This window comes from Pyricularia oryzae, chromosome 2, assembly GCF_000002495.2.
Source record: "Pyricularia oryzae 70-15 chromosome 2, whole genome shotgun sequence".
Taxonomy (NCBI): Eukaryota; Fungi; Ascomycota; class Sordariomycetes; order Magnaporthales; family Pyriculariaceae; genus Pyricularia; species Pyricularia oryzae.
In genome coordinates, this window is record NC_017850.1 from 7958595 (window position 1) to 7984761 (window position 26167).

Sequence of the window (26167 nt, forward strand, 5' to 3'; positions counted from 1 at the left end):
TCCTTCACTGCTACGGCGCTGCAGGTGCTAGATCTTTTATTATCCGCCACTACGGCAAGGGTTCGCCGCCCAATTAAGCGAGCACATGGGGCTGGGCGGGCAAACACGTGCCTGGACCTGCAAAAATTGAGAAATTGCATTCCAGCTTCCCCTCCACTCAGCCGCTCAATTGCCCAAATCCCAGCACCATGGATCGGTGTGTATCGTTATCGGACACTCCATGGTGGGCTGTGGATCCAACGTCGGTAACCATTTGAGCACTCCAACAGCGCTCATTGGTCATTGCTCTCAATTCTCTGTACGGACCTGCTTCTTTGGGAGACCGTCTCCGCCACTCAGCTCCTCTAGGTGGACCCTTGAAGGCATTGCCAAGACTTGAACGCGTAGATTGACAAGAGAAAAATTACTTCGTACACGACGTAGTAAACTTCAAAAAGAGCTATTGTCCGCCGTCGAGATGGCCACGGTCGCAATTGACTTTTTTCCTGGGGTAGCCAGCGTCTCACAAGGTCATCGAGAATCGATCGATCTGCTACGTGCTCAAATCGTCAAGCATTGGATTGTTTGATTGCTTGTCACTGTCCACAGTAATTACCCACTATCAGGTACATCCTGAGGTAATTCATCTAGGCCAGCCAGACCCCACGCAATGTCCCGTCTTCTCCAAGTCGCGCTTTGCGCCTTGCCCTTCGTGGGCTCAGTCGTCTCCGCTGAAGACGTGCTCCACAGTCGCCGTCTTAACAAGCGCTTCATCGACGACGAGGGTCATTACAACATCTCCTTCTACCACATCAACGATGTTCATGCCCACCTGGACCAGTTCTCGTCTTCTGGCACCGACTGCACCAACCCTGCTGGTGGCTGCTATGGAGGATATGCTCGCGTCAAGCACGTCGTTGACCAGACCCGGCCCGACCACCCCGACAGTCTCTTCCTCAATGCCGGCGACGAGTTCCAGGGCACGCTGTTCTACTCGTACTACGGAGGAGAGAAGATTGCCGAGACCCTCAACCAGCTGGGTTTCGATGGCATGACGCTCGGAAACCACGAGTTCGATGGAGGTGACGACAAGCTCGGCGCTTTCCTCGAGAACCTGACCTTCCCTATCATCTCGGCCAACATTCAGAGCTCCCACCCGGCGCTGAACAAGACCATCAAGCCGTTCCACATCTACGAGCAGTATGATCTGGCCGTCATTGGTGTGACGACCGAGACCACGCCGGGCATTTCGCGCCCTAGCAACCTGACCACCTTCAGCGACTCGGTCAAGGCTGTCCAGGACACCATCGACCACATCCGCGCCACCACTGACATCAAGCGCATTGCTGCCCTCACGCACATTGGATACGACGAGGACAAGCGTTTGGCAGAGCAGACCTCGGGCCTGCACCTCATCATGGGCGGCCACAGCCACACGCTGGTTGGAGACATGCCCGGCGCCGAGGGCCCTTACCCTACCATCGCCACCAACCGCGACGGCGAGGAGGTGTTTGTCGTCACCGCCTACCGCTGGGGTGAGTACCTCGGCTACATTGACGTCACGTACGACTCGGAGGGCAAGATCCTGGCCTACCACGGCGCTCCCATCCACCTCACCAACCAGACGGAGCAAGAGCCTGAGCTGCAAGCTCAGATCGACGCCTGGAGGGCTCCGTTTGCCGAGTTTGCTGCCGAGGTCGTCGGCTTCAGCAACGTCGAACTTGACCAGACCACCTGCCGTACCCGCGAGTGTCTCTTGGGCGATCTCATGGCCGATGCCATGGTCGCCTACCGCAAGGCAGTCACCACGGAAATCGACTTTGCCTTGATCAACGGTGGTGGCGTCCGCGCCACCATCCCCGCCGGCAACATCACCCGCGGTGGTGTGCTTACCTCGTTCCCCTTTGGCAACACCATTGTCGACTTGACCATCACCGCCTCAGACCTGTGGCTCGTCCTCGAGGGGCTCGTGTCGGGCGTCAACCAATTCAACCAAAAACCCGTGACATCCTACCCGCAGGTGTCCAAGGAGATCAACATCGTCTACGACCCCAGCGGCCCCGTCGGCAACCGTCTGCGCAAGGTCACCATCAACGGCGAGCCGCTGACCAAGGGCGACACGTCGGGCAAGGTGTACCACGTCGTCACTCTTGACTTCTTGGCCGGTGGTGGCGACAACTTCTTTGTTGCCAGCTCGGGCTTTGCTACGCTGGATGCGCAGGATGTGGTGCTTCTGGAGTACCTGCGCGACAACAACCCCATCGACATCAAGCTGGATGGTAGGATACGCACTGCATCTTGTGCGGCCAAGAGGCGGACGAAGCGCGCCGCTGCTTTGTAGACAGCGAGTTATGTCTTGTACATCTAAATGCCCTCTTGTAGGATGAACCATATACGTGGTAGTTTATAGAGAAAATACGATGTAAGCTTTAATACACCAGGCATGACGATCGGGCGCAGTTTCGTCCGATGAACCAAAGTGAAAGAGAAACAGGGTTCTCGTGTCCGGATGCAGCATATTACCAGATGCGTAGCCCTATCGGGCATGTTTATCTGAACTAAAGGCTTGGGTTCTCCGCAGATCTGGACCTTATTTTGCGGTGGGCAGACGACAAATGGTACGATGCTGGATGAACTAATACCCCTTCGCTCGCGCGACGATCTGCCGCGGATGCCGGCTGCAACAATGGGATGGTCATATGGTGTACTGTTAAAGCCGGGCGACCCACACCAAGGTGTCGCCCGCTCACGCTTGACCACATCCAAATGGCAAGTAGACGATTCCCACTAGTTGGTACAATGTCAAGCACAGGGACGAACGGGTCGGGCGGCGTCAAGCCATCCCCGATCCTCACAGCCACCGTCGCCAAGCCGATGACTCCCAAGGTGGTGGAACCAGAAATGCCGTTGGGCACGGGTCCGGACGGCATCCGACTGGGCAGCGCGAGCGACGAACCTGCCGCACCCACCGACGCCACCACCAACACCGACGCCACCACCAAAGAGAAGCAGGAACAGGAACAAAAGGAAACGAACGCACCGACGGCGTCCAGGTCGAGCGACGCCACCACCACCAGCACCACCGCCGCCGCCACACCGGCCAAAGGGCGCCAGTCGGTGCAGCTCGTCCCGCTGACGTACTACCCGCTCGAGACGCAGGCGACGCTGAACCGCAACCTGCGGCGGGTGCTGAGCAAGCCGTACGCCAAGTACTTCCACCCGGCGCTGCACATCTACAGCGACGCGACGGAGGCGATCCGCAGCCCGATGCCGCGGTCGGGGTACCTGCCGCTCAAGCAGGCGACCAAGCTGCTGAACCACGGGCACCACGAGCACGAGAACGGGTGGATGGGGCTGGAGGACGGCGGGGCGTACGTGGCGTCGCGCACGCGGTTCGGGCGCGAGACGACGGGCGACATGGTGCGCTGGTGGTTCTGGTGGCACTCGCTGGAGAGCGAGCGGTACGCGCTGTGGTTCCCGCACTGCCACGTGCGGGTGGTGGTGGCGTCGGGGGCGGAGCGGGGGCTGCTGGAGGACCGGACGGTGCCGCACGTGCGCAAGTGGCTGGGGGTCACGCACCGGGTGACGGAGCACATTGGGGCCAAGGAGGTGTCGGTGCACCTGCGGTTCGTGGACCCGGCGCAGTACGGGCTGCCGTGGGACAAGCTGCAGGGGGCGGGCTACGAGGCGGCCGTGTGCGCCGAGGTGAGGGACGGCTGGGAGCCCCGGCTCAAGATTGGCGACTTTGTGCACCTGTGGCGCCGCGACCCGGCCACGGACGAGCTGGAGCTGCGGAGCAGGTATTGGTTCGGCAACGAGGTCAGCCTGGACCTGCCCGGCGGCTTCAAGCTGCCCCTGGATCTGCCCGCCCGCCTGCTGGGCATCAAGAAGATGAGGGCCGGCCCGTCCCTAGCCTACGAGCACTTTATCCACGACCAGACCGAGTTTACGAACCTCGCCAGCTTCCTGCCGGAGCTGTATGCGGAATGGAACGCGGGCAAGCTTTGAATGGGGGAGGGGAGAGGCCAGGGGGGGTCCGGATGTCCCGGAAGCCTTGCATGTTGCTTGATGGGTGTATAATTTCTTGATGCCATTTTTTGAGTTTTTGTGTGTCGTGGCCGGATGTGGATTCTCTGCAGGAAACCCCCAAGGACAGACAGTTCAAATTGATTTTTTTTTGGCTGGTATATACTGTAAGCAATCCCCGAAATGTTTCAACTTGAAACCCCGGACTTGACTTTGTTCCTACCTCTCTCTACCTTTGCGCGTGGTCTGACTGATGATTTGATGGTGGACTTGGATACAATGGAGACTTTTACGTCCCTTTGTGCGCGACTTGTTGTGTATTGTTTGCAGGTTTCCTAGTAGCGTGGATCTAGAACTAGTCCTAGTATTCTGGAATGTTTCCAAGCTCCATAATTCCTATCAAGCAACCAAGAATAGACCTCGGGGTTTACGATAATACCGAGTGCTTACCGTCGGTCTGCACAGTTCTTGTGACATGACGTGGATTCAACCTGGAACGCTAGCTCCGTCGCATTGCGACATTGACATGGGCTATTACCCCATTCATCTCGACCAAGGCCAATTTACCACGTGTGGATTGAATGAATTACAAACCAAGGCCAACAACACCGAAGTCGGCGACGTAGCTGTTGCGACTTACCACGTAGTTATTCTGCTTCAGCTCATGTAAACAAAGCCAGTGGGTATTGAGTGGTTCTCACGTGTACTGCAACAGTGGGACGGGCTGGAGATGGGAGGGATGATTACAAATGTGGTATTGCTGGACTGGACTGCGGAGGACAAGTGTTCAACGACCGAGTTTTGATAGCAAGGCAAGATTGTTTTTTTGTTTTTGTTTTGCAAGTGTACCTAGTCTAGTTCTAGTATAAAAGCTTTCGATACCCTCTCCTACAGTATAGTTCTACGCCACAAGTCAGTCATCTAGTGTCGTTGACTTGACATTTTTACTGCATATACAACACACACACACACACACACACAGCCGCCAAAATGTCTAAACTCTTCACCCCTCTCAAGGTCGGCCAAGTCGAGCTGGGCCACCGCATCTCGATGGCACCCATGACTCGATTCCGTGCCGACGATGACCACACCCCCTTGGACATAGTCGCAGGTGAGTTCTGTCGTACCGCGCCTCTTGACAAGCAGCTACAGTCACTAAGTAAACAACCACGACAACAACAGAATACTACAAACAGCGCGCCTGCGTGCCGGGAACGCTCCTCATCTCGGAGGCGACGCTGACTTCACCCCGCGCGGGCGGCCTCAACAACGCGCCGGGCATCTGGACCAAGGAGCACATCGCCGGCTGGAAGGCGGTCACAGACGCGGTGCACTCCAAAGGCAGCTTCATCTACCTGCAGCTGTGGAACCTCGGGCGGACGGCGGACATGAAGGCGTCGGCGCCGGGCTACGAGCTGCTGTCCTCGAGCGCCGTGCCCATCGAGGGCAGAGGGGTGCCCGACTCCGATTCCGTCCCCGTCGACCACAGGCACCGGGCCATCCCGCGGGCCATGACCGAGGAGGAGATCCAGCAGGCCATCCGGGACTACGCCACGGCGGCCGAGAACGCCATCGAGGCCGGCTTCGACGGCGTCGAGATCCACGCCGCCAACGGCTACCTCATCGACCAGTTCCTGCAGGACACGTGCAACGAGCGCACCGACGCCTGGGGCGGGTCCGTCGAGAAGCGCGCCCGCTTCGCCCTCGAGGTGACGCGCGCCGTCGTCCAGGCCGTCGGCGCCGACAGGACCGGCATCCGCCTGAGCCCCTACGGCACCTTCCAGGGCATGGGCATGGCGGACCCGGCGCCCACCTTTGGCTACGTCGTCGACCAGCTCCGGCCGCTCAAGCTGGCCTTTGTGCACTTTGTCGAGTCCGAGGACGGCGACCACAGGAGCGTCGACTGGCTGGTGAAAAAGGTCGGCGGGCCGGTCCTGGTGGCCAACGGATTCACGCCCGAGTCGGCCAAGGCGGCCGTCGATGAGAAATACAAGGACTCGGATGTCGTCGTGGCCTTTGGGAGGCTCTTCATCCCCAACCCGGACCTGGTGTTTAGGATCCAAAACGGAGTTCCGGTCGAGCCCATCGATCCCACCGGTGACTTTTACGAGGCCAAGACACCCAAGCGCTTCCTTGACTTTCCGTTTAGCTCCGAGTATCAGGCGTCTATCAAGGCCAACTGAGGCTTCTAATGGATTTGCAGATTTGGTTTGTCATAGATGAGCGCTTTTTTTGAAGTTATAGATACCGTTGTGTATATATTCATGTAGTTTGTACCAAGGCAGCATATCTGAGTGACCGAGTTCAATAATGCCAGCTCACTATAGCCTGTCCAAAAAGGAGATCTACTAGTTCGCATGATGTTTAAGCTATCAACCTGACTGAAGCTATATGAGGCCAGCTCTATAATTAAATGCCAAGAGTCACATGAACAAGGGAAGGAGCTGGAGTAACATGAGTGCAATTGCATGGAGGCTATACTAAAGCACATATTTGACGGCAAGCAATAGATACAGTGGCATCACGGCACTAGACAGCACGGCAACAAGGACATACGAAGCTTGGCACAGACTCCAAGCTGCAAAATAATTACCCATTGTCGTCATAGTTGCACTGTTTTTCTTTCCATCATTTGCCACCGAGAACTAGTTCTAATCATAATCGCTTGGTTGCCAACAATGGACCATTCTCGCTGCTACCTGTGGTGAAACGCAGACTCTGACACCTCAAAAGCTGCCGCCTATGCCGAGCGCAACTTGTATAGGGCCTTGAAGAACTGCCCCTTTGCTATGTTCATCCAATAACCGACGGTCGATCTCTACAGCTTCTAAATCGAGAACTCGGTCAGCTTATATCCCTTACTAGGACCACACGCTGGTCCTGTTCACCCATGCACCGCGACCGGTGTTTGTGCAAGATGGAAAGAGCAACGACAAGTCAACGACAAGTCAACGACAAGTCAACGACAAGTCAACGACAAGTCAACGACAAGTCAACGACAAGTCAACGACAAGTTAACGACAAGTTAACGACAAGTTAACGACAGCATCGACAAAGCAAGGGCCGTTTTTATACTCATCACGCAGTACGCCCATTGAAGGGTTGTATAGTTGCGAAAACAAACGCGCGCGTTCAGTTGGGTTGAAGCAAAGATTGTATATCGGGATCGGTAGGGTATTCGATAGGAGTCGCTGTATGGTGTGTGCCAATCTGCCAATCTGCCAATCTTTCAGCCTTTTCCTCTCGTCCTGATCAGAAATTCCAGAAGGGAGGGAGAAAACCGGGAGAAGATTCCATGATTCGGGGCTGCCTTGGAGTAAAATTTCACATCGGGAACATGGCCTGTTTGGCGTTCTCGGGTTTTGTTTCGTGCCTCTAGTTCTAGTCACCGTTGGGGGTCGGGCTTTTCAAGTTGGTTGAAATGGCTAGGGAGAGGGTGTGCGACCTTGCAGTCTTGTCTGATGTATGGCAGAAAGCCTCGAGAAGAGTTGATTTGATCGGACTTGCGAGGCGGCCTGTCAAAGATTGGACGACTGCGAGTCGCATTACTGGCGCGGCTGGTTATTGATCAGAAGAATCACGGGTGAAGTCCAAGAGGTAGCAAGGGCTGTCGATTATTTGCCATTACCTTGCTTGACACTAAGCTTTGTCAATGATGGAAAGATGTGAGAAAACCACCAACGGGCAACAGCGGTTGAGAGAGCATGCGTGACAGCAACCAGCAGACAGTAGGGGTAGCCAGATAGCCACCTGATTGCTTACTCGTCCTGATACCTTGGGAAGCCTTTCGGCCGAGGGGACAAAGGGACCCAGACACAATCACCCAAGACAGAATTGAACAAACAGTCTGCACTGCATCCTCTATCCGAGCATGCCAACTCCTTTCGAAAACACATCCTTTCGAGACTATTCGAGATTCAGCTCCGGCCTCGAACCCCCACTGAATACATTTACTGTATTATCATGTAATTAAAAACTCCCTACAATTCCATTTTGTGATTGCCCACACCTTTCCTTGACCTGCTGCCATCTCCAAATTGAAGGGGACGGATGGTCAGTAGACCAACACCGTTGTCGGATCTTCGGGCCTCCTACCAACTAAAAACGTCTCAAACCCCAAAACCTTCCGTTCCCAGTTTTGTCCTTCTGTTTTTTTTGTCGCGCCGTTTGCCCCCATTTTCTACCCACTAATCATGTTTCTTACTGCGCAGCAAAGCCTCCGCGCAGGCCGGACTACCCCCAGGTTTCGGGAAGCTGTACCTACTTCGTATGTACCTCGCCCATCCTTACACCGGTAGATTAACAAACGTACATGGGGGTGTGGTGGGGGCGTCCAGGGTGTCTTGTTTGCTGTGGCTACAATATACACGGTATATTTGAGGCAAAGGGGGGCGCGCTAGTCAGAACAAGCCTTTTTGATGTCAGTTGCGGAACACGCCTACAAGGGTTAGAGACGGAGGTCTAGAATCATGTCATAGTAGATCAAGGCCAAGGCGGGCACATCATTTCCTGGAAAATACTTGGATTTTTATGACAGAGTTTCGAGTACAATAGTTCATTTGCTACTCGAGTAATACGTCGTATTTGGGTTTATAGCATGTCCATACTCTATTCACCCTAGGTTCCCAGGAAATTGATAACCAGTATAAGCTTAGAACCGAGATTGAGTTGGGATTGTCGCATTTATGGCTCGGCTCATTCACTTGGTTGCTGTTCATCTTGCCTTGGTTGGACAAGAGCCAGATTCACCGTCACACCTCGATGCAAATCGGAAACAGAATCACCACAAGGCAGTCAACACAAGATCGGAAGGGAATTTACACAAACGTCCAAATGTCACACAACACGCGAGTAAACAATCGTGAACATCAAAGTCACATCGTCTCAAGAATTCTCCTAATCTCCTCCTGTATCGGTTCTTCCCGACTAGGCAACCGAAAGAAGCAGACAGAAAAACCTGCACGACGGTCAGCCTTTTGGATTTTCCAAGTCACGTACGACGACCGATACAACAGGTGAAACGCAGCGCTACAGTACCAGTTAGTAAACGCCCAAGACGCACACCCCCCTGGCCACCAACATCCCAGCCCAGACATTTTTAATAGAAAGTTGTTATTACCGTAATAAGCCTGTCTGCCACGTTGACCTTGCGTCTTTCTCTCCATTTTTTTTTTTTGTCTTTTACTAGTTAGCAGCAAGCTGGACGCGCTCATACTACAGTAATTTGTACTCTGTACGACGGACGGGGACAGGGGGCAGACATTAGACGGCAGCCCCGTCCCCCCGCAACGACAGATACGGGAAATTCCACTCCGGGTGGGACCTGCAGGATCTCTTGGCCCTCTTTGTGCCCCATCCATGTCTCGGGTCCACCTGCTGGTCTAGAACCTTAATAGGCATAGCACTACCGGGCCCCCGTATAGGAACCGCTGCGGAATCCTCCCGTAACTGGTAGTGCAGCTCAATCCGACCAATTCAACCAGACCTACCACTGGTATCGATGTGCGATGAAATGACTCGCCTGGTCCCTGGACCCTCAAATCGCATGAGAAAACTCTTCGCACACTCTTCTTCCCGATTGATGCGTCTCGGAGGGAAAACGGACCCAGCTTTACAGAAGATCAAAGATTTTCCCTCCCCCCCGCCCCGCGTAAATCCATCGCCAAGGCAGAAACAAAAAATCCGTCGATCCAGCAGTGACAGTGTTCCAGATGCCTCTGGCTCGGAAGATGCAGCTTCCTTTCTGCCAGTACTGTTTTGATTTTGGGGGGGCATTTGGAAGCGAGGAGGAAAGGATTGAATCTCTTGTCAGATCGGCGAGCATCGCTTGGCGATTTGTGATTTACTGTTCCCACATCCTTTCCTGGGGTTGAATGGTCGGTTGCGTTGGCCTTTTTGCCAAGGACCAAGGAAAATCATCGCCTTGGCGCACGCATGTCCAACACCTTGTTGAGACTTGCGATCTGAGGTTTTACTTTATTTTTGATGATTGGTTGCTTTGGTTATGATTCCCATATCTTTGTTTTTTTCCCCTTAATTTTTTCCAAGTCCCCTACTCCAAGTAGATAAGAGCAATTCCCCCCAAAAAATCCCCGCGTCCCAAGGACAAGGAGTTGGCTTGGCTTGCTACTATCTTTGGGCACAGGCATCGACATCAGACATCAGACTAAAGATTCCTACCGTCCAAACCCGACAAACCAATTTAGCTGTGGCGTGCCTCTAACCCTCCAAATCCCAAAACTTTTGACACAGTCTATTTGCCTCCTGCTGGGTACATAATTTTGTTAAACAAAGGCCCCAACAAGAAATTTGGAAACTCGTCCCGACGGGGCTGCCGGTCTTTTGGGATGGCTTGTATGGATGTCGAGCAGCCCATGTATGTAGGGATCATCTTATAGTTCCCATATTGTATCTCTCGTCTGATCCAGACATGGGACGGGCTCGAACCCGGCAAGGAAACGATTGGCGAGAGTAATAAAGATTGAGTGGCGGCAGGACGTGTCAGTTGAGATAGGTATGCCTGTTGATTTGATCTGCTTGCCTTTGCATACACTGAAATAAAGTTGAGACGAATGCGCAGATTTTGCATGTACAGGATAGATCAATGCGAAGATGTACCAAGCGAAACTGCGCAGATTATGCTTGTTGGATCGTTTAGACTGTGGCGATAATATGCTATGTACGTAGTATGCCACAAAGATTCCAGCCTGGAAGGCTCCAAATATAGTCAAGTTAGGGGTAAAAAAGACCCGCCTGTCAACTAAAAGCTTGTTCCTCCGGACCGTTCCAACGTAGCACTAAACGAATTTAGCCGATGTGAGAAAAAAAAAGACAAAAGAGGCAAATTCCAAATACGAAAAAAAAGGTGGGAAGCAAACCAATCCCAGCCAGGTAATCCATGCCAAGTAAATAAAAGGGTTGTCAAGCTTTTCTCAAGTGGCCTTCACCTTTCGCTGCGTCGCATACGCTGCCTGACGCTCGGGTGATATCGTTCCCGTGAGGGAATTTAAGCCTGAAGCGCTTAAAGAATGGGTAAAGCAAGCCCACCTTGGTTTAGGGCCCGGATTGTCCCCCAGAGTCGAGCAGGCTTTACCCATCTTTGTGTAGTAAACCCCCCCTCTCTTGTGGGTAGATGCCTCGAAGCTGTTTCCTGGAGCTCGCAACCAAAAAAAGAAAAAAAGGGTGTGCTGCCTTTTTTTTTTCTCCTGGTGATCCGTTAGTCATGTACGCCAGCTACGCTCTCATTCGCCCTTGTTTCAGATTAGTGTGCAACAAAACTCTAACCGATGGTCGGTCGTCCGGTTGGTCTGAAGATGTCGTGCCTTGCACGGTATTAGTGCCCGCGTCCATTATTCTGGCAGCATGCCCTACCACGGGCTCGTTGCAGCCATCACCCCAGCTGTCGAGCGAGTCTGCGGGCATTTTGGTCGATTCGTTGTTGCTTCCTGCGAGATTGGCATCAGACCAGGCGAAAGTAGCATCTTGTTGGACGACACGAGGCGCAAATTAGTTAAGGGTTCATCTCTTCGAGATCGCGAACCTAGCGTCCGTCTGCACTGCAATTACGTCGCGGTGTAGCAGTACTGGATTGGTTTAAACAATGACAATGATAATGACAACTAATACCAGCAGTCTCGGGAACTGTTCACTTTTTTTTGCTTGCGCGCAATCCCAAGCAAATGCCTTGTGAGTGACGGAGGAAACTTGCCGAAAAAAAAGCCAAGATAGAAGGACAATGCTTGGCATGTACAAAGCACGTAAGCCAGGTGGTATTTTGCAAAATAATCTCGCCAAGGTTGTTTTTTTCTTTACTCTAAAGTCCCGCACCGGCTCCGCTTGCAAAGCTCAATAACGAACCAGTGGCATGGTCAACTAACACCACGGGCCTGGCCTCCGCGGGCCCGAGCTTTGGCGGCCGCCCTGCGTTTACCTGACAGCCCTCCCCCTGCGAGGCGAAAAGGCACGAACCACGACTGAGCAGGGTGGCACCGGTCTACATGTCACACGGGGGGTGTCGGAAGTAGGGGAGGGTGTGTAGCGGGTAGGGCATGCCAAGGACTGTCACCAACAGTCTAGGTCATCATCGAGCCCAGCATCGAGGGTCAAGGTAAACTACCCAAGTAACCATCCCGTGGCCCCGGATTCTGATTATATATATCGGGGTCCTCAAGACCCAGTTCATCTCTTTTTTTCCCCTTCTCTCCTCATCCGCTTCCTCATTCCTTCCTTTCGAGTCATCACTCGGTCTTTTCTCTCTCTCTCTCTCTTTCGATTCTTTTCGTTTTGATACACGCAGTGCGTGGTTTTTATATCTTCGTTTAGGATCTGCCAGACAGTCCTTACTTTTAATCCAACTTAGCAAACACTCTCTATTCTTATTCCTTCATTTTATTCGACTTAACCTTAACGAATCCACTCTTTGATCATCCATCCAATATGCATATCAGCAGGATTACACAGTTCCTGGCGGTCCTCGCCACGGCGACCCCGATTCTAGCCCAGGAGGCTGTCGCTGCCGCCGACTTTGATGTTGTGGAGCGCCGCTACGTTGTAAGTCCTAGCTTGATTCATTTTTTTTGGCTTGGCTTGGCTTGGCAGGGCCTGTCACTTCATCTGATCCCTCTTGATCGACCTTGCTAACACTGACACCTCGGGGAACAGGGTGGTGGTGTCGCCATGGCTGGACTCGCCGCTCGGAACGAGAACAACTTCTTTGCCAAGCAATTGGTAGCCAAGGACGAGGACTCGGGCGACGTCATCATTCGCGATACCTCTGATGAGGGTGAATCTGGTATCGAAGCCCGCGACCCACGGAAGAAGAAGAACAAGAAGAACAAGAAGAAGAAGGGAAAGAAGGGGAAGAAGAAGAACAAGAAGGCCAAGGCCAAGAATGCCAAGGCCGCTCAAGCTGGCAAGGCTAACGCTGCCGCTGCTGCTGCTGCTCCTGCCGCCGACGCCAACAAGGCGGTCGCTGCTGGTGCCAAGGCAGGAGCTGGAGCTGGAGCTGCTGGTGCTGGAGCTGGAGCTGCTGGTGCTGGTGCTGGAGCTGCCGATGCCAAGAAGGCTGGTGCTGGAGCTGCCGATGCCAAGAAGGCCGGTGCTGGAGCTGCCGATGCCAAGGCGGCTGGCACTGGAGCCGCAGCTACAAAGCGTGATGTTGATGAGGTCGATGCCCAAACTGAAGAGGATCACGCTCTCGAAACCCGCGAGCCAAAGAGGAGGAAGGGAGGGAAGAGAAAGGGAGGAAAGAAGGCCAACGGCAAAAAGAACAAGCGCGATTTGGACGAGGTGACCGAATCCGCCGAGGAGCCTGTTATCGAAACCCGCGAGCCAAAGAAGAGGAAGGGAGGGAAGAGAAAGGGAGGAAAGAAGGCCAACGGCAAAAAGAACAAGCGCGATTTGGACGAGGTGACCGAATCCGCCGAGGAGCCTGTTATCGAAACCCGCGAGCCAAAGAAGAGGAAGGGAGGAAAGAGAAAGGGAGGAAAGAAGGCCAACGGCAAAAAGAACAAGCGCGATTTGGACGAGGTGACCGAGCCCGAGGCGGAGCTTGAAACCAGGGACGCTGAGGATTCCGAATCCGCCGAGGAGCCTGTTATCGAAACCCGCGAGCCAAAGAAGAGGAAGGGAGGAAAGAGAAAGGGAGGAAAGAAGGCCAACGGCAAGAAGAACAAGCGCGATTTGGACGAGGTGACCGAGCCCGAGGCGGAGCTTGAAACCAGGGACGCTGAGGATTCCGAATCCGCCGAGGAGCCTGTCATCGAGACCCGCGAGCCAAAGAAGAGGAAGGGAGGGAAGAGAAAGGGAGGAAAGAAGGCCAACGGCAAAAAGAACAAGCGCGATTTGGACGAGGTGACCGAATCCGCCGAGGAGCCTGTTATCGAAACCCGCGAGCCAAAGAAGAGGAAGGGAGGAAAGAGAAAGGGAGGAAAGAAGGCCAACGGCAAAAAGAACAAGCGCGATTTGGACGAGGTGACCGAATCCGCCGAGGAGCCTGTTATCGAAACCCGCGAGCCAAAGAAGAGGAAGGGAGGGAAGAGAAAGGGAGGAAAGAAGGCCAACGGCAAGAAGAACAAGCGCGATTTGGACGAGGTGACCGAATCCGAGGCGGAGCTTGAAACCAGGGACGCTGAGGATTCCGAATCCGCCGAGGAGCCTGTCATCGAGACCCGCGAGCCAAAAAAGAGGAAGGGAGGAAAGAGAAAGGGAGGGAAGAAGGCCAACGGCAAGAAGAACAAGCGCAACTAAGCGTTCAAATCACCCTTCTTCAACTCTAGCACACTCCACACTCGACACTATTCACTTTACCTAAACCTTTCTGGGTCAGGTAAAGGCAGAAAGTATGGCTGAGGGTGGACCGACTATATCAACTTTCTTGTCGCTCGTTTAAAAATCCTTTGGGGTGTTTTGTTTCGGTCAACTGGACGGAGTTGACTCCTTATATCAGCAAGGGCTTTTTTTCTTTCTTATTTTGTATACCATATATTATCCAGATATCCATAGTGGAATGAGTTGATGTTAGCTCGGCAACACATTGTTTTGCCTCAATTTGTGTCTTGTCAATGACGCCCTAATGGATTTATCCACGATGACCAGAATGGTGGTTCTGCCCGATGTTCGATGTTTTAAAAAAAGGACAGCAGGTCAAGCACTCAAATTGAGCAGATATTGTAGGCGCAAGCCTGAAATCGAAGGTAAAGATATCATCAGTCCGCAAAAGTGGTATGTGTTAATTAGGCGTGGGATCAAACGAAGGCATGATTACAGGCAGGTGCGACAAGGAGCTTAGCAAATGCTGCGTACAGTGCGATATCATTCCCAAACAGTATGGGGTTGGTTTACACGTTCTCATAGAGTCGTACCCCACCTTTTGCTCACCCATCTTGCCATCATCCCACCAACCCACCCAACCCACCAAGGCTACCCACCAAGGCTACCAAGCGAGTCGACATGGTCCGCGACGACACACTCACGTTTGTTGTTGGCTTGCAGCATGATATCAGCTGCCACTGTATCGACGCGGTTTCTCTGCCGTTCACGAGCCCGCATGGCCACAACACCTATCAACAACAGCTAAACTTGACCAAGTAGCGAATCGAGTCTAATACCACCTCGCGAGTGCCATGCAGCACATCCGCTCATCACCTGCCGCACGAACTGATCTTGTCCGAATCAGGGCTTACGCGTGACCTGGATATCCAATACACTCTATGGAAGCCAATCTAAGACCGTAATGCCGAATAACACGTTGGACATGTCGAGGACAGCAAATGCAAATTTTTGTCCGCGATACGTGGTCTTCAAGGCCAAGCGACAGCCATGAACCAACCGATGGCCCAATAACCAAGGTATGGACTGAAATTAAAATGGTTCGCTGGCCAGCGTGCCTAGACTCCAGGGCTTAGAGTCGGGTACATATGCATACAAACCTAACCTTGGTAATGTGACCGGCAATGTGATAGGCGTGCAAATCATTCCCAGATGCCAACAGCCAAGGAGACGCCGGCTGCGGCAGATAGAAGTATAAAAAAATACAAGTGGACCAATAAATCGCTCCCAGGGCAACGCCTCGACGTGCAGCAGATCGGCGATGCCTATATTGAATTGCAGATAAGCTTTTGGCACTTGCCTCCTGGATATACTCGACCGAGTCACGGCTTTGCATCCTGCCTTGATTGACCTGACAAGTTGGCAGCATTTTAGTCAGGCTGAACCCTAAAACAAACGAACACGAACCAGCTCTCCCCATGCCGAATTAAAGTTGACACTGACACCACTTGTTCCATTAACGCCTACACGCACATCAGTTTTACACACAAAATAGATAACATTAAAGGCCTTGTTCGGGATGCTGTTGGAATCCGACCAGTCCAACCCTACCGACCCACAATGTTGAACGACGCTCTTCTTATTGGATGATGCTGCTGATGCTGCTGCTGATGATGATGATGATGCTGCTGCTGTTGCAACAGTTGCTGCTGATTTTCGTGAGCGACGCTGCCCCCATCTGGGCCGTTGGCCTCCCGGGATGCATTGTGGATGGCGCAGTTGCCCAACCTCGTCAGCTCGGCCACAAACTCGTCAATCATGGTGATGTTCACCATCTCGTTGGGCGACAGGTGCCGCCGCCTCCGCATCTCTTTGATTAGGTTCTCGACCGATCCCAGCAGCTCCAGGTCCTCTTCTGCAGACGCGTCCAGAGGGTTCAGGAGCACGTTGCAGAATATCGCCAGGATGGCCGACATGGGATAAAAGAAGAGCATCCTGTATGTTGGGGTTGGAGGATCAAAAAAATCCCTTTGTGTCAGTTCACCTGGATTGCACGTGAGCGTCGCCCTGACGGACCGATCTTGCCGACTTACCAAAATGCCATGCCGTGCCTGCTCATGACGGCTGTGCGTAGGTACATGAGTGTGGATCGGCTGGCCTGCAGGGCCAGCGCCTGGCTGGAGCTGATGCCAGCCATCTCTCCACCCTGAGTCCAGGCCCGGCACCGTCCAGACGCGCGGTGGATAGTCCCCATGAGGTAATGATACTCAAAGTGCATGATGAGGTCGTTTGAGTACCACCTGTTTCTGTCCTTGCTCCTGATATCGTCGCTGTCGCTGCTGTCGCTATCATCCTCTTCGTTTGTGCGAGCCGAGTCGTGCCGTGACGATTGATCACCATTCATGGGCGTCCACGGGTTCGATGATCCGTTGCTGGTTGCTTCAGGGGTCACCGAGTGTCCTGTAGAGGTTTGGTGTTGCTGGTGGTGGTGGTGGTGCTCATATTCTGATGTGGGGCCGTGTGGAAATGGCTTTATAGGCGAGGCGCCTTGCGACATCATCGAATCGGCCCTCGCCCCGCTTGGGCTCGTTCCCGGCGCAGTAGAGCCTCTGCTCCGGTTCTTGGTCCTGGTCGGGACTACGAGCATCGGCCTGTGCTGGGGTGGTAGAGAGCTCCTCCACCTGTCCAGTTCCTCATCCAGCTCGCGGATGTCTCGCAAGAGTTGAGCATCCGACTTGCGCAGCGAGACCACCGAGTACAGCAGCTTGCTGACCCGAGACTTGATCATGGAGATGCGCAGCTGAGCCGGGTCCAGCTTTTCCTTGAAGGCGATCTCTTCCCGCAGCGTCAGGTTGTACTTGCTGAAGCCCGTGTTTCCCGTGGACATATGCTTGTCCAGAGGGAGCCCATCCGCGTCGACCGACCACGACCGTTCGAGGATGGCGAGGTCGCAATAGTCATTGTCCATGCACGGCGGCAGGCCTGTGCGCAGCTCGAGCTCCTTGTCAAGCAGGTAGCTGATGCGATATAGATTTCGCATGTGCCTCCGCAGCCGGGCGTCGGGCGTTTCCGGCGGCGGCTTCTCATCGACGTGGTCCTCTTTCTCGGGCGAGACGCTGATGTGGATGCCATTCATGTTTGGTGGCGCGAGCGGATCATCCTCGGGGGAGAACCCAGATCCGTATGCGGTGTGGCCCCCGAGCATGAACAGTACCCGGACAGCCGAAGTGTGAAACATGCCGGCTGCCTGAAGTTGACCGGTCAAGGTATGGAATATGGTCTTTGAGTTTGTTAGTCAGCAGGCATAACTCAACCAAAGTTACAGCACAAAAAAGGCAAAAAAAGGCAAAAAGGCAAAAAGAAAGGCAAAAAAAATGTTAAATCCTACCAGCATCGTTACCGTTTCAACCGTAACAACCGAAGCGGCAGGTATGAACTCGGCAAACATCAAGTGTGTGGCCGCAGCGTAGGCATCGCCGTCTATCGCAGGCAGGCCCGCGTCCTTGTCGGTCTCTATTAGTGACACCAGAGCCATGAAGGCGAATATGCAGGCCTTGGCACACAGCGCCTCCATGCCTCTCCTGGATCGGTACTCGTCTCCGAGTCGCCGTTTTCGCCGATACTCCCACGCGTGGTCATTGCCGGCTTCGGCCTCGTCGGACTTGTCCATGGGGGAGCGGCTTGCATCCTGGCTGGGCGAGCCGCTCGTCTCCCTCGGCTGCCTGTCGTCGGTAGTAGGTTGGTAGTAGGAGTAGGCCCTCTCGATGGTCGCGGCGAAGAGCACCGGGTCGACGACGGGGGTGGTGACGCCGAGGAAGGACTGTCGAAACAGCAGCACGCAGTACTCGAGCAGGGCCCGGTCCGGCAGGTCGGCGGCCGGCTGTCGTTTCAGGACGGCAGGCATGTCTCCGACGTTGAGGTGGCCCTGCTCGAGGAACCAGCCGTCCGGGCGCGTCTGCCACAGTATGCCGTCGTCGTAGCACTGGCCGGTCGTGCACTGGCCGTTGGTGCTCTGGTCTTCCGGGTCGGCCGAGTCCCGGGCGGGATTGCTCGCCGGGGTGGAGGCGGTCCTGGGGCCAGACGGGGCCCGCAGCCGCGCGAATATGCTGTCGAACTGGGGTTCCGTGTCGCACCTCTCCCTGATCCAGTCCAGGCCCGCGTCCGAAAAGTAAGGCACGCCGTTGTAGGGGCTCAGCTCGCCCAGGTCCATGCCCGCGACGTACAGCTTGCCGAATCCCGCCCCGCTGGGCATGGCGGTCGCCTGCGGGAGGTAACCGAATCCGGGCGGCGCATACGACGGGATCGAAGAAAAGGGCGAGGGGTAGGTGTGTTGTTGCGCCGTCTCCACGTGGTCAACCATTGGTCCCGGTGGGACTCCTTCCTCGAGCTTGACCGCGGGCCAGGACTGAGACTGGGTCTCGCCGGAGCGGTTTCGGCCAGGGCTGGACATGGCGGGCGAGGGAATGGCGGACGAGCCGTCGGCGAGGAGGTCGGCGGCGAGCGCGGCGGCCTCTTCGAGCACCGTGTCATGCCTGGGCAGCCCCGACGACGGATCCGCTTGGTTTCGCTGGGCGGCTTGTAGAATCTGCTCGATGCGGTCCATGCGACGCGCCAAGTCGTTTTGAGAGCCACTAATAGCATCCAATCCGTGGTACATATTTTTTGCTTCAATGTCAGTTTCACCAAAGCCCTCTCCCCGTTCAACGGCGTTCCCGGCTTTTTTTTTTCTTTTACCACGTACCGACTCGTCGCCGCTTGTGCTGGCCTGGAAGACTTTCTCCTGATGCTCGTCTCTCTATTAAACGTACACGGGAGACCTCGCTGCTTGCACCAATTACATTGCGGTAATGACCCGTGGCATTGGATCTGTTTTGTTGTTTGGTTTTGCGGCGCAGGTTTTCCATTGTGTAAGCAAGCATGCACGATGCGACCAGAAGCATAGCAATCGCTGTGGGACGCGATGCCAAAGTTACAGTTTGGATACATACCTTGCGCCTGTGACAAGAGTCACAAGCTTTCTTCCTCCCCACCATTGTTAGGGTTTTTATTTTTTTTTCTAAAAAAAAAAATTCAAAAAAGTTCTGGTATCTTGCACTTGATCAATTGGTATGATGCACACTGCCTAATTGTGTGCAGTGTTGTTTGTTGCCAAGTGCAAGCGAAGCTTGGGGAGAGATATCAGCTGGTGGTTCGTCATTCTGCAACGGTCGAGGACATGAAGCGTTGGTGGAGTCCCGGCCCAGGCCGCTCCCTTGTGGTGTGTGCTCTTTTTTGCTTCGACCGATTTGTTGTTGTATGGCGTGAGTGTTGAGTGCCAGTTAGGTTTCAGGAGTCTAAACTATTCAATATAGTAAAGTACGGTTTTTTTGGCCCAAGGAGAAAAAAAAAAAAGGTAAACCAAAAAAGAGTAAAGCAATTAAAATTGAGATGCGGGCGAGGAGGGACCCATTAAGGAGGCTGGGGGAAAACAAACTCCCTCATGTCGATTTGGGAGGGGATTGGAGAGGTCACCCAACTGGTTTAAGGTGTTTGCCAGCCCAGGCCTGGGCGGGCGAAACAGCAAACGAAGCACAGGTTCGGAAGCTGCTCCGAAGTCTATTTGCGTGTGGACGCAAGCGTTCAACTGCTAGCCCGACTGTCAGGGATGTCCCTTGTGCCCTGAATCATTCAAACGAGGCAGAGGACATAATCAGGGGGAAGGGACACAGAAGGAGAGAGAGAGGGAGAGAGAGAGAAATGACATTTGACTGAGCGCCCACCCCTGGGAGGCAGCAGGTCATCATGCATGGGTTTGTGTTTGCCGGGTTAGATAAATCTTGGGCATCATCGAGCAAAACGTCAACTGACTCGACAAAGGCCAGTGCTAGACCGAATCCGGGCGGAGGATTTGTAGCAAACGAAAACTTTAAACGCATATACTGCATGGGGAGGGGAGAGGGTAGATTTGACGTGGCCCCCACATGGGTTTTTATTTTATTTTTTTTACAACAGGTGCTACTGTGCGTTTGTTGGATGTGGTGGTATCATTCTTGCAAGTCGACAGGCATTTGCGAAAAACCAAAAGCTTCCATGGTGAAAAACAAACATGGACTATGTACTTTTGTAGTACAACAGGTAGGGATGAGGTTAGGATATGAGTGAATAATCTCTTGGCAATGCCACGACAACAAAACCTGCCTACCTAGGAAATTAACAGCGGGAGGGTGGAGAAGTGGGAACACTGCTGCCGGGTCCAACCATTCTGCCACTGGTTAGTCTGTTCATATATTAAGACTACGGAATTAGGCTAAACCAGGCTCGCATGAGCGGACAAGGTATGTAGGTAGGCACATATAAAATGATTACTTGGCCATATACCCCCCCCCCCCCAAGATAGATAGTTCCTGCGTCGTATAGTAGCTTTTTTTTCAAGTTGTGAACATACGTGGTAGTTGGCTCACTAGCTCGCCCACGTACCCGGAAAAGGGCGGAGAAATTGAGTTTCTATTTAACAACAAGACAAGGTTCAGCCCACCTGTGGAAGGCTGACTGCAAGTTGATACAAAAGGACTACCACGGTATCAGGCGGAAAAAAAGAACCTATGTCGCCGTATGTGTATGCGTGGGCCTTTATTAACTTAACTGTTCGCGGGAACCACCAAATACCCAAATTATTATTATTATTATCTTTTTGTTTAAAAACTACTACCAAAGTCGGCAAAGCCCACAAAGCCCACACCAGCCGATACTGTACATGGGGATGGGTTTTTACCCATACCATTATAGTACCACATACAACGTGTCCGAGTGGGAGAGCCGGTGGGATAGGTATGATTGCCAAAGCGATTTCCTCTATTGAGAAGCTGGATACGACCGACCATAAAGCATGCAACCAAGAAAGGTGAGAAGATGTAAACCACAAGAAAAATAAACAAAAACCAAATAAAGAAGAAAAAAAATGGCAAGATAGATCTTGCGGAAGAGGTTCCATGTCAGAACCTAACCTTATTGTGTCATTTGCGCCAGGTCAAGCCTGAAGTAACTGGAACTAGAACTAGAACTACTCTTACGACGCGGTACCTATGATGCTATAGACTAGTTCTAGGCTAGTTCTAGGCTAGACCTAGAACCAAGTAGACACCCACCCACGCCCAAATAAAACGTGGTACGACGTAGGGTAAATTATTCCAAGTAGCCAGTAATGGCGAGAATTAGCGCCGCATATTTTTTTTCCCCTTTTCCAACGCTACAATGGAGATTGGGCTAATCTTTGGGGAAAGCAAAAAGCCGATCACTGCATTGTTACGCCGCACGTAAGCATGCACGTACCGGTACCGGTAAGGTAACTAGATAGGTCTAGGCTAGGGGTACAGTGCTTCTGCTCCTGCTTCTGCAGCTGGGGTCAAATGCACAAATAAACAAGGCAAGGCTTTTCATCCGGAACGGTCGGGTGGGGTTTACCGTGGGAGAGAGAAAAAGAAAATGAGGCGTTCCCGTCTAAACTTTTTTTTTCTCTCTCTCTTTCTCTGTCTCTCGTCTCTGCAAATTTGTGATACATGAAGCGTTCTTGCTGCTTATTGTGAAGAGAGAAACAAAAAAAAAAGAAAGAAAAAGCGAGAAAGACATTGGCTTGTAAAAATTGATTGCTTCAAGTAAGCAACAGCAGCAACAAGCATCAAACCTGAATCAGTCGTCTGGTTCGAGTACGTGCCACTAGTTTCTAAATCTGTAATATTTTTTTCGAGTCACAAAAACAAAACAAAAAAAGATCGATCCCCCCCCCTCCCCTCACTCCAGCCATGAACGGCACAGCCACGGGCCCCAGAGGCATCCATGTCGCCATCGTAGGCGGAGGGATCGCGGGCGTGACTCTGGCGCTGGGGCTCCAGAAGCGGGGCGTGTCGTTCACGCTGTACGAGCGCGCCCGAGAGATCCGCGAGATTGGGGCGGGAATCGGGCTGTCGCCAAATGCGGAGCGGGCAATGGAGATGCTGGACCGCAAGACGGTGCTGGACGCCTACAAGAGGATCGCGACGCCAAACGGCGTGGACGAGTTCCAGTGGATTGACGGCTACCGCACCGACGAGCTCATCTACACGCTCTACATGGGCAAGGACGGGTTCCAGGGCTGTCGGCGATCGGACCTGGTGGACGAGTGGATCAAGACCCTGCCGGCCGACTGCATCAGCCTGGGAAAGGAGGCCAAGTCCATCAGGCAGCATGGCGACGGCAGCAGCAGCAATGGCAGCAGCAACGGCACGACGGCAGGTGGCTGGCGGGGCGGGGTCGAAATCACCTTCAAGGACGGCACCACGGCCACAGCCGACGCGGTGGTGGGCTGCGACGGCATCTGGTCTCGGGTGCGCGAGCTCCTGCTGGGAGCGGACAACCCGGCGTCGCACGCGGGATACACGGGCAAGTACTGCTTCCGGACGCTGGTGCCGTACGCCAAGGCGCTCGAGGTGCTGGGCCACGAGCGCGTGCACACGCGCTACATGTACAACGGGCCGGGGGCGCACTGCATCACGTATCCGGTGGGGCTGGGCGACAACACGGTGCTCAACGTGCTGGTGGCGCTGTCGGACCCGAACCCTTGGCCGCTCGAGGAGACTGGCGGCAAGCACACGGCGCCGGGCACGAGGGAGGAGGCGGAGCGCGCCACCAGGGACTTCCATCCTACCTTTCGCAAGGTCGTCAGTCTCCTGCCAGACAAGGTGGAGAAGTGGGCCATCTTCGACTCGATGGAGAACCCAGCCCCGACCTACTCCAAGGGCCAGGTCTGCCTCGCCGGTGACGCGGCCCACGCGACCGGGCCACACCTGGGGGCGGGGGCCGGCGTCGGCATCGAGGACGCCCTGCTGCTGTCGACGCTGCTGGAGCGCATCGACCAGGCCGTCAAGAGTAGCAGCAGCAGCAGTGACGACGACAGCAACGAGGAAAAAAAGCGCGACATGATCACTCGCGCCCTCGACATCTACGACGGCCTGCGGCGCGAGAGGACGCAGTGGCTCGTCGTGGCCACGCGCGAGGCCGTCGACATGATCCAGTGGAGCCAGGGCGAAGCTGTGGGTAAGGACGGTGAAGCTTTTGGGCGCGAGATCGGCAAGCGTTTCCATCGCGTGTGGGACTACGATCTAGATGCCATGTTGAGGGAGGGGCTTGAAAAGCTTGGGATCCCCCCGCCCATGCAGCCAGGGGTTCCCAATAGTGCGTGATTGATTGCCATGCGCCCTCTGGGTCTTTGACGCATTAAGCGCACTCTGTCAGTTGGGCCAAGTCGGCACTTGACTTGATTGCGACATTGCGTAGGTACCTGGGTCCAAAGTACCTGTTTGTACTTTTTGTACACACATCGAGGGCAGTGGAGGCATTCGTTTGTCTTGTCAGCTGGCCTGGCGACCAATGTTTAGGTGGGGAACACGACAGAGTACAACAGACGACAAAGACGCTACCTGTCTGATTTCCGTCGGAGTTGGGCCAGTCAATTAGAACTAGAACAGAACTAGTGGGTCATTCATTATCCTGCGTTACTGTTTACAAACCTCGAGACTTGCTATTTACAGAGAGCCAACACTAGAGGTCATTTAATCTCTTCCATGCATCTTCAGCCCCGTTTCCACTGCCATTAATTTTCCCATGCCAAGAATGCCTTGTGTCGGTGTACTCCCTCTGATTAAGTAGTCACCACACTCTTTTCAGTAAAAAAACAACCCATCATCCTTCATATAGATCTTGGCTAGGCATTCACATTGTATTTTCCAGATCGGGTAAAACAGGTGCAATACAAGGCCACATTAGACTCGCCTCTGAATCACCACCTTTGGGCATTTCTTTGTGGTTTTTTTTTATTTTTTTTATTTTTTTCTTCGACACTAGTCTAGTCTAGGACGCTTGTAAATATCTCGATCCTCAACTTTGGTTTCTCCTCCACACTACTATGTATTAATACGCAAGTGCACATGCAGAAGCCTTGTGCTATTTGCTCCATGTCACAGGGGTTCCGGAAACGCCGGACGGGCAACCCCGCTGGGAACCGCCCTGTCAGGCCCGGGGCAGCCGCCCAGCCCTGCGCCCTGCGCCCCTTGCGCCCCCCAAAGTCCACCGCTTCCGCCGGGGAAGTCTGTGTGCCCAGTCCCTCCCGTCGCAAAAGTGCCTAACCAACGTCGCATCGGGGGCTGTAGGGCCGTCCCGATGCTGGATCCCAGGGTCATCCATATTAGTCGCGTGCCTCTTACCGACTATTCACAACGACAGCAAGAGATCGAGATAGTTCTTGAGGGATTTTTTTATTTTCGTTTGTCAAAGTAGCCCGAGAAAATGCCGATTGCGCGACATGGGAAAGGGTGCACCTTGAGTCGATAGGGCTGCTGGCTGAACGAAAACAATCGCTGCCACGGAGCACCGACAAGATGCGCCGAGTGTCGGCAGTGCGGTTGGGGGCCAGCGCCGAGAGGGTGGGTGGTTCTAGGCGATCGATTTAAGCAACAGCTCATGATTCAACCACGAGAAAGTATGCCGTGAGCTTTTTCAAATGGGGGGATGCAGCCTGCGGCACGATGATAAGGGGTGCCAATGATAGTAAATCTGCATCCTTCTCCGACGTTGCCGGCACAAGGCTACCGTAGCCGGGGACACTGCAGGCAGGGGAGGGAGTTGAGCTTTTTGTTCGGTTGGTGTTTATTCTCAAGTCTAGTCCAGCCCAGTCCTGGTCTGATGAACGCAAACTACAGCACCTCGGTACCGGTACAACACCCACGTAACGAGTCCATGGAGGTGTTCGGAGATTGTCGACCGCATTTAGAGTTGCACCAAAATGGAAGAGAAGACAAAGACACGTCAGCATCACGACACTTTTTTTTTTTTTTTTTTTTTTTTTTTTTGCAAGAGGAGGCGGAATGCAAGGCCAAAAAAAGCAAAGACTTGTCATCACGGCTTTTCAATCTTGAGAGGTTTTGTCATCATTCGCTAACGATAACCCCTCTTTCTCGTTCCATCCGAGGCGAGGCAGGATGCACATGCTTGAACTACGAGGGCCAAAAAGGAGGGGGATGATAAAATATCCCTTGCCTTGACGAAAAGTAAAAAAGAAAAACAAAAATGACAAAAGCCGCCAAGAACTGATCTCTTTACCTGATCGAGTATCGAAAGTCAGTCGAACCTGGCAACCTGGAAGGGGGGATTCGAATTGCAAGGAGACAGACAGCAGCATTCATGACACCAAATGCAACCAGCTCGCGTAAATGCGACACGGGCCCAGGGACTGATCCTATTCGTCACCACCGACCCCCGAAAAGCAACTCGGGTTGTTTCTGACAGTTGCAACGGGGGCAAGTGCGACAAAGTTAAACGTGACAGCAAGTAAAAGTGCTGTAGCAAAAATCCTCCGAGAGCATTGGCAAAAGCTGGGTCCTTTTGCTTTGTACCGAGCGAACCGAATGCTGCCATTTTTGCATCAAAACAAAAATCGAAATGTTGCTTCTGTTCGAGACACTGTGAGTGGTTGCATGAATTAGCATGCAGGATACAGTATTCGGTCGTCTCCACCAACCACCAAGACGCATCACTTTTGCAGCCTTGGCGACGAAGATCCTCGTCTGATTTAATTGCTTTTTAAGGGATTATCATTTTTGACACCGTCGCGTCCCTCATGCAATGGCCATTAAACCTATCAATCCTATCAAATTCACACAACGGTCATGTTGCACTACACCCCTACGTCAATCACCTAAACTTTTTTTTTGTCGTTCTTCCAACATTTGACTCTAATGTGCTAGAACTAGACCTGGAGATTAGGTTTGTCGCCGGTACTTTTTTTTGTGTGGCGTCGGCTACGATGGTAATGTAATTGAGGGTCGGCGATTTAAATCTGCAACGTGCTGGCGACAATTCTAGAATTTGGTAAGCGATCTAGAAT

General features: G+C 53.4%; 8 protein-coding genes across 9 annotated transcripts; 6 read left to right on the forward strand and 2 right to left on the reverse strand.

The window, feature by feature from the left end:
* Positions 1-402: 402 nt before the first annotated feature.
* On the forward strand, positions 403-2515 carry MGG_12474 (5'-nucleotidase). The gene has a single exon (XM_003715733.1). The coding sequence runs from the start codon at positions 650-652 to the stop codon at positions 2318-2320; it is 1671 nt and encodes a 556-aa protein (XP_003715781.1). The 5' UTR covers positions 403-649; the 3' UTR covers positions 2321-2515.
* Positions 2516-2677: 162 nt separating this feature from the next.
* MGG_12475 (uncharacterized protein) lies at positions 2678-4176 on the forward strand. Its single transcript, XM_003715734.1, has one exon. The coding sequence runs from the start codon at positions 2746-2748 to the stop codon at positions 3985-3987; it is 1242 nt and encodes a 413-aa protein (XP_003715782.1). The 5' UTR covers positions 2678-2745; the 3' UTR covers positions 3988-4176.
* Positions 4177-4775: 599 nt separating this feature from the next.
* On the forward strand, positions 4776-6339 carry MGG_08297 (NADH:flavin oxidoreductase/NADH oxidase). Its single transcript, XM_003715735.1, has 2 exons — positions 4776-5116; positions 5188-6339. Exons 1-2 carry the CDS (start codon positions 4996-4998, stop codon positions 6186-6188), a joined length of 1122 nt encoding a protein of 373 aa, XP_003715783.1. The 5' UTR covers positions 4776-4995; the 3' UTR covers positions 6189-6339.
* A 2087-nt stretch (positions 6340-8426) lies between these two features.
* On the reverse strand, positions 8427-9170 carry MGG_15956 (uncharacterized protein; the record flags this gene model as incomplete). Its single annotated transcript, XM_003715736.1, has 2 exons — positions 8427-8466; positions 9004-9170. The coding sequence occupies 2 exons, from the start codon at positions 9168-9170 to the stop codon at positions 8427-8429; spliced, it is 207 nt and encodes a 68-aa protein (XP_003715784.1).
* Positions 9171-12441: 3271 nt separating this feature from the next.
* MGG_08296 lies at positions 12442-14253 on the forward strand (the record flags this gene model as incomplete). 2 transcript variants are annotated; one of them, XM_003715737.1, is made up of 3 exons in its annotated part: positions 12442-12555; positions 12667-13413; positions 13696-14253. In XM_003715737.1, the coding sequence occupies 3 exons, from the start codon at positions 12442-12444 to the stop codon at positions 14251-14253; spliced, it is 1419 nt and encodes a 472-aa protein (XP_003715785.1). The 2 variants fall into 2 exon arrangements, with proteins under 2 accessions (XP_003715785.1, XP_003715786.1); XM_003715738.1 differs by having other exon boundaries at positions 12667-14253.
* Positions 14254-15476: 1223 nt separating this feature from the next.
* MGG_08295 (uncharacterized protein) lies at positions 15477-18877 on the reverse strand (the record flags this gene model as incomplete). The annotated part of the gene is made up of 5 exons (XM_003715739.1): positions 15477-15511; positions 15631-15685; positions 16002-16269; positions 16368-17554; positions 17663-18877. 5 exons carry the CDS (start codon positions 18875-18877, stop codon positions 15477-15479), a joined length of 2760 nt encoding a protein of 919 aa, XP_003715787.1.
* Positions 18878-20055: 1178 nt separating this feature from the next.
* Positions 20056-21363, forward strand: MGG_15957 (uncharacterized protein; the record flags this gene model as incomplete). Its single annotated transcript, XM_003715740.1, has 6 exons — positions 20056-20063; positions 20266-20273; positions 20389-20399; positions 20560-20588; positions 20822-21154; positions 21348-21363. 6 exons carry the CDS (start codon positions 20056-20058, stop codon positions 21361-21363), a joined length of 405 nt encoding a protein of 134 aa, XP_003715788.1.
* A 362-nt stretch (positions 21364-21725) lies between these two features.
* Positions 21726-24090, forward strand: MGG_08293 (salicylate hydroxylase). Its single transcript, XM_003715741.1, has one exon. It carries the CDS (start codon positions 22053-22055, stop codon positions 23466-23468), a length of 1416 nt encoding a protein of 471 aa, XP_003715789.1. The 5' UTR covers positions 21726-22052; the 3' UTR covers positions 23469-24090.
* The last annotated feature ends 2077 nt before the right edge of the window (positions 24091-26167 follow it).